The sequence below is a fragment of the Phaethon lepturus genome, unplaced genomic scaffold (assembly GCF_000687285.1).
Source record: "Phaethon lepturus isolate BGI_N335 unplaced genomic scaffold, ASM68728v1 scaffold50902, whole genome shotgun sequence".
Classification (NCBI taxonomy): domain Eukaryota; kingdom Metazoa; phylum Chordata; class Aves; order Phaethontiformes; family Phaethontidae; genus Phaethon; species Phaethon lepturus.
In genome coordinates, this window is record NW_010526547.1 from 2,751 (window position 1) to 23,023 (window position 20,273).

The window sequence follows — 20,273 nt, forward strand, 5'->3', positions numbered from 1 at the left end:
CCCAATTCTAGAGCTCAGGGAGGTAACTCTTCCAATTTAGGCATCTAAATGAGTGTCTGAATATTCACTGTAGTCTCTGCCTTTAGGACTCCTTTGAAGTAGCAACTGTCCACTCTTTTTTCTATTGTGTCTTCCTTTAAAATATTTTCGATTTCCAAACTCACATTTTTACCTCCAGTCTCCCTCCCTTTTCTTCAATTTCTTGATTACTGCTGGAGTTTCTACAGGTTTTTCTGTTTTATGGTTTGTATTGGTGAAATGATATGCTCCAAAACATTTAATTGATAAATAGGGGTGGATTCTGTTGCTCTAGTGATTCAAGGATGAATTAGCCCTTCTTTAGTCCTAATCCTGGACAGGACAGGTTACTTCATTGCTCTACTACAAAAGCAATTTTGATAAAGACTAAGTCAGAAAGTCGCAATCACTTCCCTGACTCTGCTCAGAGAATTCAGTGAGGAAAAACATGAGTTCAGCACTTTGCAGGATATTCCTTTCCCCGTGTTTGCACTGGTTTTACCTGCTGGTTGGTAGATGCCCAGGGGAAGGTTAAAGCTGCCTTCTTCAACTGCTTCCCCAGTTAAGGCTCTGCTGTGTGCAAGTTGTGCGACCGCAGAAAACTGAGGGGTTCCCCTTGCGCCTGCAGGAGGCGAATGATCTCTCTGGTCCCTCCTATGGGGTGGGACTCTCTATGGTCTTCCTATGGACCCCCGAGGGCAACAAAATCTCGTTTCTTTTTACCCTGTTGGACCAGCTGCATAGGCTGTTGAATATTATTTGTCCAATAGCATTTGTCCTAAAATATTAAAAAATTGCCACATAATTGTCAAACACATTTTCCCGACAGCTTACACTACTCAGCTCACTGAATCCATCACAATCTGCACTTCTGGTCAGACGGAAACCTCCTGGCGTGAAATGCCAACTGGATATAACCGGATGGTAAGAACATACCCTACATACACTGTGGGATTTTATTCTGCCCTCAGTACCCATGCGTAAGCCCAATTAGCATTGATTAGCATGAAAATACACATTTACTCAGAGAACAGAACTCTGGGTTCAGGTAGGGGCAAGAGGAGGAAAGTTTCTCATTTTAAAGGCAATCTTTCAGTAAGCGAATTATTTTCCCTAGCGTAATTAACAGGCAAGCTGTTCAGGAAAAAAGACATGTTTCATGACTTCAGGAAAAAAGATACTGTCACTTTATGCTGTTAAGAAGAAACCCAAAGTTCGACTTTGGAGGGTAAAGTTAAGAATTTTCCCTTATTTTTTAACACAAACTCTAATAAATCCTTTGCCATTACCAGCAAGTTAAAGCTGCAGTTTTCTTTCCTTGGCAATGGCAAATGCTTATGCAATCTACTCAGAGAGAGAAAGAGAGAGAGGAAGAGAAGAGAAGAGAAAGGGAAAGAGATTTTACATTTGAAAATACATTCTATATGAAAGAACAATAAAAGGGGATATTGCAGCTTTATACAAAAGGGTCAAGAGACATGAAGTTGAAATACAGAAAGCAGAACAATCGAGCCAGGTTGTCAAATCTGATTAGCCCTTGCCTTGCTGCGGCTACTTTCTTACACTAAAATATACTTTTCTTTTAGTCAGTGAGCCATCAGAGTATGATTAAAGACAAGGGCATAACTGCAGAGAAGCAGAGCTGTAGTTAATGTTAACACAATGAGAAGCAGTACAAACAAAAAGGCACTTGAGAGGACATACACTAGCCAGTGCCAAGGACTTTTTTGTTTAGTTTTTAGGCAGTACACTCGGTTACCAGTTGTGTCTGATGATGGCACATACTCTTTTATGGAGTTCACAAGCACAAAATTTAGTACAACACTGAAAAACATCGATAAAATTTGACTGTATTGCTTCGTAAACAGAGCTGACACACTATATCGGTACTGATGCAGCAGTACTTTCAAAAACATCCTAACCCTTCTTTGCCTATGCACAACACGAGCAATTATACACAAATACAGGTGCAGGAGTCCACTAAATTGCTGTTACTCCAATATTTTCTGGGCACTGAGCTACAGACAGCATGTCCATCCAAAGGACCCCACTGAATACATTTTGTGACAGCATCTTGGATTTTGCACAGTAAAAAAAAAATTATCCATTAACAGAAAAGAAAAGAGAGGGAGAGAAAGAAAGGCAAAATGAACTATAAGTCAATCATACTTGGTCTCAACACCAGCATTTGATTATTTCAAATAAAACCAACAGAAAAAGCAGACTGTACATGATTCAGATTGTTAACACAGATTGTTGTCCATGTTTATCAGTTACACACTCATTGAAGCTCCTGAGAAAAGCTTGGCTCAGTGTCATCAATGCACTTTTCAGCCTGTACAGTAAAAGAAGATCAACAGTTCCCCAGCACGACCGAGCTATGTCCTTCCATCCCGATTCTCTGAAACTTCTCCAGTCGCTTTATACCTTCATGCTTCCGAGTATGAATTCTGTGTGTTTAGTTTATCTTTTTTCAGTTTTACACCATCGACCAGTTCAAAATTGTAATTCTCCAGTGCAGACAAGTTCCTCTCTGACATCCCATTGTGCCAACAGGCACAGTACAGGACAACTCCGCAGATGGCTCCTAAAAGCACCCCAAGTGCACTCATGGCTATGATGGTAATAAGGATCGGATCTAGGGTCTTCAGGACGTTGCCTGGTTTCCTGGAGATGTTATCATCATAGTGCTCGCCTGTATGGTATGGAGGCGTAAACCCTGAAATGGAGTAAAGGATTGCAAAATTTTCAGACCTGATTCTAGCTAGAACAGTGTTTGATGAGTTGAAATTTGGAGAAAGGGCATCACATAAGTTGTTTTTGACATAAGTTGCTACATAATTTGAAAATCCAGCTTCTTGGAGATAGCATAAATAGCTGAAAACTGTAATGTGGTCCAAATAGTTATTTATTTTTTTCATACTGTTCTCCAATCCTTGAATATGCTGCATATTAGTAGGGGTCTGATCCTGCCTTGGATCAAGTGGGAGTCTTGGGAATGAATAACCAGACCTTTTGATTATATTTTGACAGCCTGCAGTATTTAGCTCAAAAATGTTAATTAAATCTTATTCAGCTCAGTGAGAATGTTTATAGCCTTAGACATCAGTTGGGAATCTCCAGCCATTTTGCATCCATTTCCACTTCCCTGACTTCAGGATTGGACCTTGAAATGGAAATAGTGACAGAACTGACACAGAAGAGCACTCTGCCCCCTTGTGTAAAATATTTACTGGGTATCATTATGTTTTCCTTCAACCCCTTCAGTTTATGAAAGAGATCCAATAAGCTTTCAAATCCTGCTAATTGTTGCAGGAAAAGCCAAAAAATCTTTTTGGACAAAGCTTGCTTTCACTGAAATCAATGATAACAATCCTGTTGACTGTAACAGAAAAAAATTAAGCTCATTGGCTGAAAAATGCAAGTATATTTTATTATTGGGACAATATGACAATTATGAGCCATTTAATGATCCATTTACAGCTATCATCATTGAAAATGATAATACTTTGGTAGACTGGTCATAAAATGACATTTTCAGCCAGGTCTGAGAAACAATTATCCTGAAGAGTTTTGAGCCTAATTACCTAGACACTGCGTGAGTCATAAATTGTAAGATATAAAGATAGCTGTTTCTTCAGCTGTGGACAAGCCTTCTAGATAACAAAATATTAAGGAGCTATAGTGTGCATGCATATATATGTATACAATGTAAAAAATTATGTATATAAAATTTGAAAGGTTTGAGATGAGACAGCTATAAATAATACGAAGTCCATAAGATTATATGACATAGAAGAATAAAGCTATTAAATCCTAATAAATTTAAGTCTTCTTAACATCTGATCTAGATAAATCAAATAACTTTAATACAATATGCAGTTAGAGAATTAATCTATAAATAAATAAACAGAATACACAAATTCACATGAAAATGCACTTTAAAATTCATTCCCTTTTAACAATAACGTAATTTTTACCTGTTTGATTACTTTCTGGGTCTTCTTCTTCATCTATTTCATTCTCCACATCAGTTGATTCTAATGAAGCAAAGAGAATTGACATTGATTATTAGGGTTACAAACACTGATTGACTATCATGCTGGCAATAATGGTATAGCAGATTTTCCTGTGTCAGAGCATCATTATGTCAGCTTGACAAAACTGTTCATTATGATGGGCTCTGAAAATAAATGGAGAAAAAAGAAAGATTTAAAAACTCCTCTCTGCCTAGTCTTGGCATCGTTTTAGTTACCAGCAGGGGTTTCCCATGCCTGGGAAAGAGAAATCAGTGTGATGAATTAGCATCTCATTTATTCTATTTACAATTTTGGAGTCCAATTCCATAACACTTCATCAGCGTAGGCATAGTTAATCACAATAATAGTTTCACTGACTGCAGTGAGACCACTTGTGTTTGGGCTTCAGACTGAGCTTTTGGCTTTAGTTCCCATAGGCCAAAATCTTTGCTCAGCATTTGGTTTGAACAACCAAAACATATGGAGATAGGAAAGAAGTTAGTTACTTTCTCATTCTGGAGTCAGGTAAATACCATCGCTGTGGTCCCAGCAGCCTTCTTGGCACTGAGAACACTGCAGGAGGACCAAGCAGTGCATCCTGCCTCTCTTTCCTCCTAACTGTCACTCTGGTGGCATATGATGAACCCCAGGAGATGGACTGTGTGATAAAAAGAGATTGTACAGCCTTCTCATCCTGCAGTGAATTTACCATGTAGCTGAAGTCTGTCATGTTACCCTCAAAAGGATATTAGCTACAAAAGGTGAGAAACACCCTCTCTTATTGCTCTCAGTTGTGTTGCCAACTCGCATGGCAAAAGTTTATATTTCTAGCTGAGGGTTCTCAGTTCTATTTCCTCTCCTACATAAAGTCATTGCTTCACCTCCGTTGTGAAGGACAGGTTCACTAGCTTGTGTTTATCTGGGGTTGCTGCTGCCAAATTACGTGCGGTATGCAATGCACATATGATCAGCAGTGACTGGAATAACTCAAGACTGGCCAGAAGTAAAAGGACACAAATAGCATCTCAGGAATAGCCTTTCTCAGATGTGGAAAAGGCCATGTTCTAACATTACTTCGTGTCCCATGTGTCTGGGAACTGATGACTACAGCAAATGAGTCACAGCAAACTCAGAATTACAGGAGAGCAGAGGACAGAGGAGAGGCCATTTCACTCTATCTGTGTACCCTGTAAGGGTGTACTGGTCCTCTGAAATAGAATTCAAGTAGGCTTGGTAGTAAGGGATCTAAAAAGCGTGAATAAATAAAAATTGGATTTTGAGGATTAGATAAAACAGGGAAGAGCATTATGAAAAGCAGAGATATTTGAAGAGGGCAGCAATCTAAAATATAGCGAGAGACGTGAGAATGTGAACATGCTGTCACCCATGTCAGCAGGATGCCAGTTCTGATCCAAAAGACTGCAGTTGCTGCAGTACTGAGGTGACATCAGTGGCACTTACTATGAATAAAGCTATGGGCCAGATCAGGATGTTTTCAGTGCAAAACTTCCTATATAGTCAATAACTATCTGTCCCTTTCTCACAGATAGAAACAGCTATCAAAACAAAATAAATAATATTTTGGATAAGATTTCTGTATGTTCTTGCTATTCGTACTTACTTCGGCAATCCTCTTGTGCTACATGATTGTCAATTTTAATATCATCCACAGCAATTCCTCCAGTTCCTTTTCCAATTTCTCCCTCAATGACCACCTGGCAAAATAAGATAATGTTCACATTGTCTTCCTGTTAATACACAATTGCAGCATTCAGGATATCTTAATTAGTTGTTAACACACATCTGCACTTGTCATGATGCCACATCCGCATGTACTTTGATTGTGGTCTGCCAATCTGCACTGCATGCCTTTATGAACTTATATATGCAAATGTGAATTTATATAATGTCAATAACTTCATTAAAGACTTTTACATCAGCAGCAAAACTGTGGCAAGGATGCAGTTTTGTGACAGATGAGAAATGATTTCTAAACTATTTATTTGGACTTCAATAACGAATTCCTTGTATCACTCATCTGAGGCATCGTGAAATGCACCACTATTATTACTGCCACAGCAACAGCACCTCACCTGTAGGTATAATACTGTTTACATAAATCCTTCAGCGATATTTTCTGCCACGGTGTATAAAACATGACCAGCAAGGTCTTACTGGCCTCGGCTCTGTTAGTTCAGCGAGGAGCAGCCAAGCTCACCTGATAGTGTTTCACAGACTTGTGAAGAAGAACACGTCCTTCCTTCCAGAAGTTTGCCTGGTGCCCGCTCAGGGTCCACAGCACCTGGTCGTACTCGTCTGGCTTTTGGTACCGCAGTTTGATCTTCAGGGTGCCGACGTGTGCGCCGGACATGTGGTACCAGAAAGTCATGCAGTGGGCAGAGTTCTGTGAGTAAATCACGGGGCTCAGCAGTCGGGCGACTTTCCCTTTCTGGCTTTCGTCAGCTTGCGAGTAAATGAAATTGCCATCTCCTACTGTGACAGAAGGACTGCATTAGGAATAGCCACCAGCTTTCCTTTTCTTTGTTTACCTAAGAAGCCCCGACCACCCTTGATCATTTTGCTTACTTTCTGTGCTGACGGGCCAAGCCTCGCAACCGAGAGAGTCGGAGGGCGTTGGTTTGGGAGCTCTAGGAGAGCTGATGTTCTCTAAGTGGAGTTTATTTCTTCTGGCAGTCTCTTTTGCTGTTCACTGGGATGCTTTGTGCTGAGAGTGAACCCTAACAACATGTTCGCTACATGGCACAGACGAGGCATTTGCTTTTTCTGAGGGAGGGAGGGAAAAGCACGTTTGGTGCGACACGTCTGCTCCATTAGTCAGCGTGCACCTCCTGAAGAGAGTCAGCCCTAGCTCAGCAGGCTAGACAGAAATCCCCCGGGCCTAAACTACACTAATTGTGCAAAGAGCTATTTTTAATCTCTGTTTAAAGTAATATGTTCTTGAGAAGGCAAGATTAGAATGGGAAAAACGCTGGAGGATAAAATAGCTTTGAACAGCCATGGTCAGAGATCAGGAACTGAAATCTAAACAGTGCTCCTGAATAGAGCCTGAGCATCGTCACAAACGGTGCCAGAGTTATTCCCTTGGTTTTGGCAATAATATATTTGCCTCTGTATATTTGTGAGCTGTTTCCTGAAATATTAAGATGATCACTAACATTTTCTGAAGAGCATAATGGATTTACACATGTTGAAATCTGAACACCTAATACACTTTACTCGGAAAATTACTTGCTTAATCACACTGGGAAGAAGCATGTAGGAGTGTGATTAGTTTGGTAACAGAAAATTACTAAGTAAGATACTGACTACAGAGAAGTGCTTCTGATTTACACCAACCAGGCATCCATTTCAGTCAGCTTTTGAACAACTTCTTTGCAGAGAATTATGGTGCAAAGATACAAAGTTCATCCTGGTGTGTGTAAGAAGAGATTACATGTGCAATGTACTCACACAAAAGGACAGAGATAGCATTTACTGGCATTGGTATAAAGTTATTTTGAAAATAGGAAGGAGAAAAGTAACAATAAGAAATACTGTTCCTCAAATGCTGAAATAAGTATACAAACTCTGTTTAACATACCAATGCTTAAACAAAAGAAGAGTAAAAAGAGGCAAAGGAAGATGTTTTGGAAGGGTGAAGCTTTATCAACATTGATCTTGCTTATACACGATATTCTTGAATTTAATTTGAAATAATGTGTAATTGAGACTTCCTGGATTTTAATGGTATAGTCCTGCTCCAGTTGAGAAGGGAAGATGAGCATTGCCACTCCGGGAAGTACAAGAAGGACAGGGTAGCAAAAGGTGAACGAGGAACAAAGAGGAGTGGGTTAAACCCAGTGGCTGGAAGGAGTGGGCTTAATAAATGAGAAAGAGAAATATTCTAACATGAGACAAGGACGTTTTCTTTTATTTGGATTTTTCTGTGGGCAGTCAGACTTATCCTGGCCAACATGCATGTGGAAATACCTGGTCTTTGAAAGAATTTTATAGGGGAAGATGATGTTAAATTCACAAAAAAAATTAAACTTTTTATTTCCTTTTTTCTATCTTACTGCAGTAACAGTCCAGCTTCTTCAGGAGCAGTGTTTGTGCCTATATGCTCTTTCCAACTTTGCTTCTGTGCAGAGGGCAGCACAACATGTGCAGACCTCATCGAAGAATGGTGATAGGGAAATGCAAAGGGAGGAGAAAAGGAAAATAATCACAGCATTAGGATGGCTGTCTCAGTTGGATGACCTAACTTTGGCCAGATTTAATCATAACGTATAATTTGAAGTGACATAGAGCATGTCCTGCTGTCTTAAAGCAATTGCTGTTGAAGAACACTTCTGTGGAGTTTCTTCAGCTTTATACAAGTGCAGCTGAGAGTAAGGTATGCCTGGGAGTTGCTCATTGAGATTCTCCCAATGTACAGGGTGGTCTTGCTGTGTAGCAGTGACACTGAGGGGCTTGTTTGGGACAGCAGTGCCATTCAGACTGCTTGCTGTTTGCATTCGCACCCACCCCACTCATTCTGTACCTGCTGGCAGGCGAACGGCAAACCTGGCCGGTGAAGGTGCCCTTAGAGTTGAAGGAAAATTTTGGAAAATATTGAAAGTTAGTGCAGTAAGGAGAAAAAGGGGCTGCCTGTAAAGCTTCCTGAAGCTACATCTAATGGAACAAATAAGTCTTTTGCACTAGCAGGGCCCAGTGGAAACAACAAAATCTCATTTGAGGAATATCATTTCTTCATCTCTTGACTGAAGACAGGTTCAGTCTCTCTATAATCCTTGGTGGCAAAGTGCAGATAGCTCTCATTTCCAGAATATTATTGCAGTGCTGGGTCAGGAACTCTGTCTTCATTGTCTTAATTAGAGCTTTACTTATGCATGCCTTTTAGATTTTGTCAGTCTCTGGCTAACATAGCTTTTAACCTCCTTTCAATGTCAGATCCTACTGAGCCATTTCACTTTACATCAATTTTTCCACCATTACAGCCTTCACTTCAGCTAACTGCATTTAGTTAATTTGATGCCATTTATTTGTACAATGCCATTTATAGTCAAAGTATTAGAAGTTTTTTTTTTTTCCCTGAAACTACTGTACTTGTCTTAAGATTCAATTGAAAGTGTCTCAGAATTTAAAAAGTCCAATTTTGTCTAATTTCCTTGTCATTCTCATTAGGCAAAGGGGTTGCAGAAGTGGGGAGGGGGATTCATCTCAACATATTTGATTAATCTACACGTATGCAAGAGAGCACACTAAAGTGAGAGGCTGTGCAAGTCATGCAGCGCACTGCCTTCTCCACTAGCCAGCAGCATGTTTATTGCTTAATTATGCAGACCCATGAGTTAGATACTACAAAACCAACCAATCAATTTCCCAGGGTGATATTTCTGAAAAAATGAGCAAAGGTATGGCTATAATCTCCAACTCCTGCTAGAGAGGAGGGCATGGAAATATGTCCATCTGGGAAGTTTCACTTATAGGACTATCCTGTGGTGAACAGTCTGTGTAACCACAAACTGGAATAATGTGAGGTTTTTTCATGACTCTATCACTTGGTAAGTAATATTTGCAGAATATTTGGTCATTCAGGGTTTTTTCTATCCCAGGTGACAGTTATCCAAAGGGAAGTCAGAAATATCTTCAATTCCTGACAATAAATGATCTTTATTGCCCAACAGAAAGGACAGTTACGGTCTGTTGTGACTACATGTAACAGTTTAGGTTGCCTAGAGAATCATCTTTGTGACTTTACATATTTTAGGTATAATTCACTGTCCTCTTGTTTTGGAAGGCATGTTAGTATTAAACAGAACAACCTCTTCCCATGTCAAATGGCTAAATCATGAACTCATGATTACCTGTGTGGTCTTGAATTGGCCCAGTTTTGCTGGTCAGGATTGCCCATTTTAAATCCACCTGGTTGTCGTGCTCCCAGTGGCACAAAGTCTTTTGGGATCCCCAGCCAAAGGCACAGTTGAAGTTGTATAGTGGCAGCTCTGCAGGGAAAGATGAAAAAGGGGGGAAGAAATGTGATTATTAATTGCATAATTCGTATTTTGTACTTCAAAACCAAATGCATGCATTTGACCATTAACAGAACCATTCCTACTTGAAACTCTGAGAAGCCATAGCAAGAGCAGCTCTGCTGGGAAACAGATGAATAATGACTATTTCTAGTAAATGATGTGGTTGTTTCTTGTCTCTTTATGACCCATATTTTGGGATTTTTTTGTGGTTAGCTTAATTCTTCTGATTTGCCCACACGAGCTGATAAGTGTGCTGTAAAGAGATATGATTCGAAAAGAAAGCTCTGGCTTACTTATCAGATATATTTGCTGGTTGATAATATCTATTTGTACCATAACTGTGCAATGTTTTGCAACAACTCATAATAAGATTTGGACAAAAATAAGAAAGGGCAGAAATACTAATGGAATGTCCTTGGCAGGAAAGGATTTCTTGTGAAATGTATAGTACGTGGCTTCAACAAGGAACTTATTTCAGCATCTTCCAGACACTTAAGTAGGCCCACAAGATGGCAGCATTGAAATGGACAAGTTGAGATGGAAAAGGGACAAATGTGGCTGATTGCCAAATGAACTCGAAATAAGCTTCAAAACAAGCTCCACATAAAACATGGGAAGTCTGGTATTATGGTCAGGATGAGATCATATCTTGCTTTCAGCTTCTCTTCAACTCTGCCCAAAGGTTTAATACATAGTAGCTTATTTTCTTCACTGGAACTTGGAATTTGAATGGAAAGATTATACAAAGATAGCATATAAATACCTTGCATTTCTTATTTTCAGAAGCAGTTTGAAATCTTTTGGGTTTTCGGTTCCTACTCCATTGTATGAACCTTTACCTCACCTTGAGCAATGACAACTCCCAATGGAACAATACCCTTCCCACAGCAATGTGACCAAATCCTGAAGTCTTTTCTCAGACATGACTCACGCCTTATTAAAGGAATAACTTAGGTTTACTTTAATGAGATGCTTTGTGCAAGTATGAACTAAGAACAAAGACTCTGTGCTTCCATCAATATCAGCTCTGGGGGAAGAATTGTGTTCTTTTGCTTTCTTACCCATTATTAAAAAAAAAGCCAGGAAAGGTAATGCAGCCCCTAGAATGTGTTTTCTTTATTGTGGGAAAATATGGAGAAATATGGGAAGTGTGTTGGGGCCTGTGGCTGGCTAGACCTTTGAGGTGGAGCTCGTCCAGTCTGAAGAGGTAAAGACCTCCTCCATGTAGTGAGCTGCCCAGGGAAGACTGGAAAGGCCTTTGAACTCATAACCCAGATTTTAAGGGAAAGTAAACTAGAATAATCATTTTATTAACACAGAGAATACCTCAGGTGAGTAGGTTGAGACAGAATGGATATAAAAAGGGTTCATCTATCATTCTCTCTTGGCCTGCTGTGTCCTCATTTGGGGGGTCCTTGCTCCCAGACACAGTTTTAACTCAACTTGCTGGATTCCTGCATTGCAGCCACTGTGCCCTCTCCTGTCTGGCTCCTAGAAAATTTCTTTCTGTCAGCAGAGAGTTCTGAGCGTACGGCAGCTCCTGCCCTGTCCCCCGCCTGTCAATACCTCGGCTGTACCGTGGCATCTCTCCGCACGGAGCCCTCATTCTTCGCTCCTTCCTTTCATCTGCCCCATCCCGCCCGCCTCCTCCCTCCCTCCTGCTGGCCTCCAGAGGGGTCTACTCCACAATGTCACGAATACAGCATCCTAGCTGGGAACAAACGAATTAAACAGATAATATCTGGCACGGGAATTCAATGTGGAGAAAACATGTTTCCTGGAGGACCCTAGCCCTTTCTTGGAAAGGGGCAGATCATGGTGAATAACCTCTGTTTTGGCTCAAAACACTGAAGAAGCAGAACTCAGCCTGTGCACACATGAGTGTAGAAAGACAATACATTATATTTCTTTCTCCAGTATTTTTTTTTTTCTAGACAATGGGACCATGATCAAAGACAACTTGCCCAGAAGGGGACATCTGAAAATCAAGGGGAGTTTTTAAAGAAACAGAATGACATTGAAATGAATTAAAGGATTTTAAGTTCATGAAAAATAGGCTTTCATTGTCAAGGAGGCCTAGGGAGAGCTATATTGCATGGGTTTGACATTAGAGCCATGAAACAGAACTTTAGAAAAGGTCTTAGGAAACATAAAACAAAATTAACCTTATTAATCACGAAGGATTATATCATGCAAAGTTAGTGATAACCTGTGTGTATTCAAACCACAAAAAAGGAGAACAGTGGTAGATAGATCACATAAATCTGAAGATATCACACAGCATAAATGAGCACATAGCACAAAGACATTGAAAGGACTGGTATTGTTCAACTCTGAATAAAAATAAATAGCAGAAGATACAGGAGAAGTATGTAAATGGATGAAGAATCCAGAGGAGGAAGATGACAATATTCTCTTTTCTCCATTTCATAGCCTGAGAACTGTGAGATATCCAGTGAAGTTCAATGTGGATCAAAGTTAAAAATATCTCATATGATGTGAGCGATACTTGCTTGCCTCAAATGCTGCTAAGGCTGAACACAATTCAAAGAGAACTGGACACTGAAATGGGTAAAGAAAATATCTGGAATTTAATTGTTAATTCTAAAGTGCAAGGAGTGACAAAGGCCTTTTGCTTCATGGTCTGAAGCCAGCTCTGAACATTTGGATTAGAAGGAGAGTTTCAAAGCAGAGCTAAATTTCACAGCACTATCTAATAGAGAATTTCTTGCACTTTCATTTGAAATATATAGAGTCCAGGAAACTGGCAAAGAGCCTAAGTCTGATATGCTTTGGCCATGCCTGGCTTTGGTCTCACAGACAGCACAGTGTAGCAGAAAAATGAACTTCTTTTCCATGCAGAAGTTAATGAGAATGCCCTGGAATTGGGCAGGATTTGACCAGTAACCTGCTCTCAGATAGCTATTTCTTGCTAGGTTCCTATTATTTTCTCAAAAGTGACTGTGTTAATGTATACCTTAGACAATCACAGCAATGGGATTGAAGGTCAAAGGCAAGGCATTTCAGAGTGCTCTTATTTTACGGGCTCCTTAAACATGCCATCTCTTATTGTCTATTCTTATGTCTCTTCCAATGCTTCTCCCAGGGACCCATAAAAAGAAAAAATAGACCTGCTAGCCAATTAATAACAGGCACTTGTAGCGTCAGGATAGGTTCGTTAGTTATATGGACAATGGATCTGCCCCAGAAAAAGACAGAATAGTTCAACGCTTCTATCAAAGGTCCCAGGGGGCTGATACAGTAGCTCACAGTAAGATACAGGCAATCTGTCCTCTTCTTTGTCCTTGAAATATAGCTTGGCAACTCTGGGGGAAGAGAGGAAAGTAGGGACAAGTAGCACTTGCTGGGCTCCCTCCACAGTGCTGGCCCATTCCTCTGCTAGGATAATTCTTCTGCCAATAGGTGATTGATCTCCGGGTTTGTGTGTATTAAGAGGATGAAGAAAACCAGCTATTATGTAACCAAATAGCAGCAGTTCAGATGAGAATCTGAGAAGGAGGTGTGACGAAATCCCATATGCCTTTTTTGAAAATGTAGGGTACGTGATACAGAATTAAAACAGATTTATCCTCTCAAAGAATAACCAACAGCTGTACTTCTTGACCACATCTTGCTCACAGCTGGAACCATTACTGCACATGAACAAGAAAGTCATTTGAAAATCTAGTTGAGTGAGTTTCTTGCAAGTCCATTAATCTTTTGTGGCCCACAGACTTTGACATATTTTTATAACTCCTCCAACAAGAGGCAAGAAGGAGCATGATGGCATTAAAGATGCTATGAAAATTCTCTATAGGATGCTCTTGCCAAAGGGTAAATCAACATTAAAATGGGAAATTACAAACATAATTTGGACCACTTCAAAGCAGTATATTGGGTCTGATTCATATTTGCATTTCACCTTTTTATATCCCTTATGCTGGCAGCACAGAATTATCTTAAATGATAGTAAATGATAATCTAACTGCTTTAATAGCCCTTTATTGATGCAAAATTGTCCCACCTTAAACGAGAATCAGACCTATTCTACCTTCAAAAGATTTCTTATCATAGACTTTAACCTCAGGATTTCTTAGTTATATTTTTCTGAAATAGCTAGTGCCTGTGTGAAAAACAAGATACTTTACTTCCTGAACAGTCTGCTTTGCGAAGGACTGAGCTTACATGCTGAGAGCACATAACGTAAATGAACAGCTTGCTCTGTATGTAAATGGCTAAGAGTGAAGCATTTCAAATAGTCCTTTGGAATTGAAAAAGATGTGTTCAAAAATACTAGATGTTGATGAATCTTAGGACTGAGGCCTGAAAGGTATTTACCTTGACAAACAGATCTGTTAAAGGCATATTTTTTAGTCTGAGGAGGAAAGTAGATCCCCTCTTAAAAAAAATCCAAACCTTTAAACATTTTTAGCAGTTTGAAATCATGATTCTTCTCTATTTCTTACAATTCAGCCCTCTTGAAATGAACTGTAAAAGTCTCCTTGATGGAAAGCTTGTTTATGCATGGAGGCTTTCCAGCTATTTGCTCTTAACTGTTTCTGTAGTGTATGAAAGCTGGCTGGAATAGGATAATCTCAGGCTTTGACACACACAAGCATGTTAGTCTGGGTTAACAAGATTAGTGGTGTTTGCAGGCTTGGATGCAGGCAGGAGGACAGCAACACGTGGCGTTAGCACCCGTTGCAGAAGTACCTGCGCCACGGCAGGCGCTGCTGCTGAGGGCTGGCAAACCTCCGTCCTGAATCACCGCGGCACAGGCTGCTGGGGCCAGCACCGGCGCGGTGCAGCTCCTGCGGGGTTACGCGCTGGAGCCTGCATCCGGCAGCTGATCTGCTCTTTGGCTTGGAGTTCACCATTCACCTCAAGGTGTAGCAGCATCTTAAAGTAAACCATCCCTTAGAGGGAATTCAGGCTCAGTCCTTGCTGTGTTAAATTCATACCTCGTTCAGCTTAAGAGTAGTTGAAAGAGCCAGAGTGCACTGATCCTCAGCCAGCTGAGGGCTGGCGGGTCCCTGGGCAGTTCTGTAACTTCAAGGCCAGTTTAAACTATGTTGTTTGTGGCTGCCGAGGCAGACTCTCGCTCCCTGCTGCATGGCCTCTTGCTCTGGTGTGCTCCACGGTGCCAGCTAGGTCCACCCGTGCCCCTTGAGCAGAAGGAAATGCTTACACCACCTTCATGCCAGGAGGGGTTTCCCCATGTTGAGGGGAATTTCTGTCTGCCCCTTTTTGGGAGTTTGCTGGCTGGTCTTCAGGGAGGGATTATGAAGCAGCTGGAAACCTTTACATCTTAAACTGGAGATTCTGGAAACCTTATTCGTATTTATTAGAACCTGACTGATCTCTATCTACGATCTTTGTAATGTGTTGCCATGTGGGAGCCTGGAGTTTGGGATGTGAACTTGTCCCTTATTCCCCGGAAGGAAACAGTTGCTACCAGCACAATGCAGGGAAGTAGCATTGGCATGCTCCGAGGGGAACCTCAGAATCTCCTTTCGTGGAGAAAAAACTTGGCTCATCACAGGGTAAGCGAAGGTGGTGCAGGAGGGAAATAAGGAGAGAAAATGAGGATATCTTCATCTCTGGCAGCAACAGTCAGTCTATTACTGGAGAGTCCCACCCAAGCCAAAGGGATTAAACACAACCTGCAAACGTAACTGGCCCTGGGGAGGAGGGAGGAAAACTGCGTGCACAGAGGCACTTTATGAATTTGCAATTTGTTTAAATGCAAGAAGACAGTTAAAAACCTAAAAAAATTCCTTCATTTCAACAAAAGAGAAAGCTAAAAGGTCCTTTCAGACATAAAAATTTAACTGTTTTACTCTAAAACCACTGCACAGCATCCTTTCTTCCTTTGCAACCCCCACCCTTCTCCCAGCTGTGGGGTCACCAGCAGCCCTCCAGCCCTTCCACTGTGGCAGAGTGTGGAGAGGTGTCCCAGGAGGGCAGGCCAGCCCGCCGTCGCGTTTCTCATTGCTCCGGTACTCCACAATCTCCCTCTTCCCATAAAGCAGGGCAGAGCTAGAAACAGCGTGTGCTGACTAAGCCAACTGGATGACCCTGGAGACAAATTTTGGGGGGAGTAAAAGCATTCGCCTCTGCAATATCGGAACGCAGAGGCCAAGAGCGGGAGCAACGTCTGAGATAAGTCAGCTCTGCCTCTTAACCAGGTTGACAGCATCAGTGTCCTTTAGGAAACTTTTGTATTATTAGTCTCTTTTTTTTAATTGAAGCAAAAGCGGATTGTGCCACATGGTTGAGGAAACCATGATAAACACTTACCCACCCTGTTAATAAATCACTTGCAAGGCTGTGCCTGACTGTACTTTAATGGAGGAAATGGGAGTGACTAAAAACTGACCTCTTTACCGCTCCACAATTATTACTGCAAAACATTTGAAACTAGTGCTCATAGTTTGTGGAGTTTGGGTTTTCTGCCCAAATCTATCCTCTCCCCCACTCCCAGTAAATTGTACAGGATATTAAAAAATGGTATGAAAAGCTGTGGAAGAAGCAAACTAAAGGTTTTAAATGCTGCTAGTCATTGTATTGATTAAGTAAAAAGGACCTGCTGCCAGTGGCAACTTCTTTTTCCCTTTTCAAGTTCATGGTGGCAGTTTATGTAACCCCATTTTGAGAAAACTTGCTAGAAAACAATATTGTAAAACTGCCAGCTCCCTGCTGGAGAAAACTGGCAAACTTTACTTGTCTTAGTTTTGTAAAACCAGGGCTATAAATAGTGAGTGGGCCTGTGTGGCTCTGTTTTTGTTTTCCTGGAGTTTGCAAACACACTTTGTGTCACTGACATGCCACATTTAAACAGAGTGCACTGTGTGATTAAGTTAGTTTAATTTTGTCAGCATTTGGCATTTGCTGATGCAGAAGGAAATCTTGTTCTCTGCTGTGTCTACATGTGGATGAAAGGAATAAAATATTTACTGTACAGAGCTGAGAGACCAGATGCTTCTTTTCTTTAGAGACTTTTAGGGAATGGGAAGTCAGGAAGTGCTGCAATTCATTATTTTGTCTCTGGCATGAAATTTGGGTATGGAATTTATTATGTTTTCAATAAGAAAAATCTTAATAGTTTTTTTTTTACCTGGTTGTAATGTATTGTCTATTACTGTTGGCTTTTCTGTATTCAGCACTGTAGTACCACCTGGAAAAGAAATTATGCATATCATGATACATGGGACACAACAAAGGACACAGCAGTCATTAGGAATATCCTATATATAAATCTGAAGTATTACCATCTTTATTAGACATGTAGGTAACTGAGAATGTGAGCTTAAGCATGAAAATATGACATTAAAGATCCAGTTTCCTTTATCAAAAAAACCCCCAAGAACTCATCATTAAATAAAGCTGTATATCTTTGAAGTCCTTTCAAACACCAGCTAATCAATCCTCACCATGTCCCTGTGGCCGTCCTTGTTTTATGGGCAGTGATTTGCTCCAAATCACATGGGAAGTCAGCGACTGATCTCTGTAGCACCTCCTAACAGTTCGCGCATTCACCCATGGCATCCTGTTTCTCATATGCGGGACATGAGGTCCTCCAGCCCCCGCCATGCTGGATCCTCCCTGTGTGTTGTTTCATAGCTGCATTGTGAGAGACGTGCATGGGAACTGCCCGACTTTAGGCTATAGTCTAAGGCAGGTTTCACTTCTGTCTCAAAGAGCAGGATGAATTAAGGACTTCCCCTTTGGCTTCTTCAAGCAGATGAACAAGAGGTGAGTGGGGTCATGGCCCTCTCCTAAGCTTACTAATTGATATTTGTAAAATACTTGACTTTTTAAAGCAAGCCCCATATTGATAAAGGAAACAAAAAGTAAATTAGCACAATTATAAATTCACAGTGGGGTGCTGATTACCAGTCAATGGCTTTTCTTTTCTCCAGCAAGCAAGTGCTTAAAGCATTATAGAAAGGATGACTATGATGACTTCCAGTGAGAACGAATGCCCAAGCTGTATCAGCTTTATGTTTGTGAGAATGATCTGATGGGAAATGCTATAAGCCAGGCAAATGGAGTAGCTCTGTATGGGGTCCAAATAGAGCAGGAAGGAATCTGGCCTACAGCACAATTACAGTTAATTGCAAGGGAGGCTTCATTGTGATACTCACATATGTGCAAGTGCTCTCAGGGAAGTGACTCTAACTGTCGTACCCATGAGAATGCGGGTGCCACACTCACATCGGGAGCGGATAAAAGAGGGTAAGGCACTGATGCCACCCCCTCTGCGCTGCCCTGCTATCCTTAACGGGCCATGAGATTTACATACTTTCCTTCTATGCATTTTGGAGGAAGAAAAAACATTTACCATGAAATTATTGGTAAAATCACTTCTGTAACATCATACATACAATGCAGAGTTTCTGCAGTGTCCAGAACAACTGGGCACGCACTGCTCAGGGTTTCTAGGTGGTATAGCAATGGATTATACTAAAGTCTCTGCACTGTTGTAGAAGGGCGAGGCAGCAATTTTCAATTTTAGTACCGAAATAGGTTCAGTTCCCCAAAAGAGCAGGTGCTCAGGAAGGCTGGTGGCTGTTCCCTTGTCTTAAGAGATTATAAACTGCTTCCCTAGGCACAACCTGCAAAAATTGCCAGAGGGAGTTTCTTCTGCTCAACAAGTTTTCCCTAAGGCGCGTGTCCGATGCAGTCCTGAGCTCCCTGAAGTGCAGACTATGAGCGAACAGCGAAGGTGCTTGCATAGGTCTGTCTCCTTCCCCTCACACAGCCTCCATCTATGTGAAATACGTCTCTACCTATGTGGCTTTGCAAGCCAGCCCTCAGAGCAGGGCTTTGCAGGAAGCCCCAGCGTTTCCTGGCCTGTAATAAATAAATTACAATGTTTAGCAACACTGAAAGCTTTCTGAGCTGTCTTGACACAATACAGACTATTTTATCAGATGCCCCGCATGGCTGTTTTAAAAAAGGATAAGATTCATCTGGGACACTGATTTGAAAAGCAGTGACAGTGACGTGAAACGTCTTTTCCATTCAAGAACTGTTTTTCAATTTATGATTTGCCACATACATTTACAGGAGACATTGGTAAAGCTCAGAAAGTGTTTGATGCTGAAACTGCACTTTCATTTCTATCTGCTGTCGGATCATAAAATCATAGGATCACAGAATCATTTCGGCTGGAAAAGACCTTTAAGATCATCAAGCCTAACCATTAACCTAGCACTGACAAGTCCACAATAAACCACATCCCTAAGCACCACATCTACACATCTTCTACATACCTCCAGAAATGGTGACTCAACCACTTCCCTGGGAAGCCTGTTCCAATGCTTGACAACGCTTTCAGTGACAAAATTTTTCTTAATATCCAATCTAAAACTCCCCTGGCACAGTTTGAGGCTGTTTCCTCTTGTCCTATTACTTGTTACTTGGGAGAAGAAATTAAAGGTCTCCCCTCAGCCTCCTTTTCTCCAGGTTAAGCCCCAGTTCCCTCAGACCCACCTCATAAGACTTGTGCTCTAGACCCTCCACCAGCTCTGTTGCCCTTCTTTGGACGTACTCCAGCAACCCTCTTATAGTGAGGGGCCCACAACTGAACACAGTATTTCAGGTGCGGCCTCACCAGTGCTGAGTACAGGGTGACAATCCCTTCCCTAGTCCTGCTGGCCACACTATTTCTGATACAATCCAGGATGCTGTTGGCCTTCTTGGCCACCTGGGCACGCTGCTGGCTCATAGCCAGTCAGCTGTCAACCAGCACCCCCAGGTCCTTTTCCTGTGAGCAGCTTTCCAGCCACTCTTCCCCAAACCTGTACCATTGCACGGGGTTGTGACCCAAGTGCAGGATGCGGCACTTGGCCTTGTTGAACCTCATACAGTCGGCTTTGGCCCATCGATCCAGCCTGTCTAGATCCCTCTGTAGAGCCTTGCTACCCCCAAGCAGATCAACACTCCTGCCCAACTTGGAGTCATCTGCAAACTTACTGAGGGAGCACTCGATCCCTTCATCCAGATCATTCATAAAGATAGTAAACAGAACTGGCCCCAGTACTGAGTCCTGGGGAACACCACTTGTGACCGGCTGCCAGCTGAGTTTAACCATTCCATTCAGCACAACTCTTCGGGCCTGGCCATGCAGCCAGTGTTTTACCCAGAGAAGAGTATTGCCTGTCCAAGCCATGAGCAGCCAGTTTCTACAGGA

At 41.5% G+C, this 20,273-nt stretch overlaps 1 protein-coding gene across 1 annotated transcript; it reads right to left on the reverse strand.

Annotated features, from left to right (window-relative positions):
• Positions 1-1,022: 1,022 nt before the first annotated feature.
• On the reverse strand, positions 1,023-17,668 carry LOC104617696 (neuropilin-1-like). Its single transcript, XM_010283078.1, has 7 exons — positions 17,509-17,668; positions 17,193-17,252; positions 9,908-10,045; positions 6,256-6,530; positions 5,659-5,752; positions 3,999-4,058; positions 1,023-2,737 (listed from the first exon to the last, which is right to left on the reverse strand). The coding sequence occupies exons 1-7, from the start codon at positions 17,666-17,668 to the stop codon at positions 2,448-2,450; spliced, it is 1,077 nt and encodes a 358-aa protein (XP_010281380.1). The 3' UTR covers positions 1,023-2,447.
• Between the last annotated feature and the right edge of the window lie 2,605 nt (positions 17,669-20,273).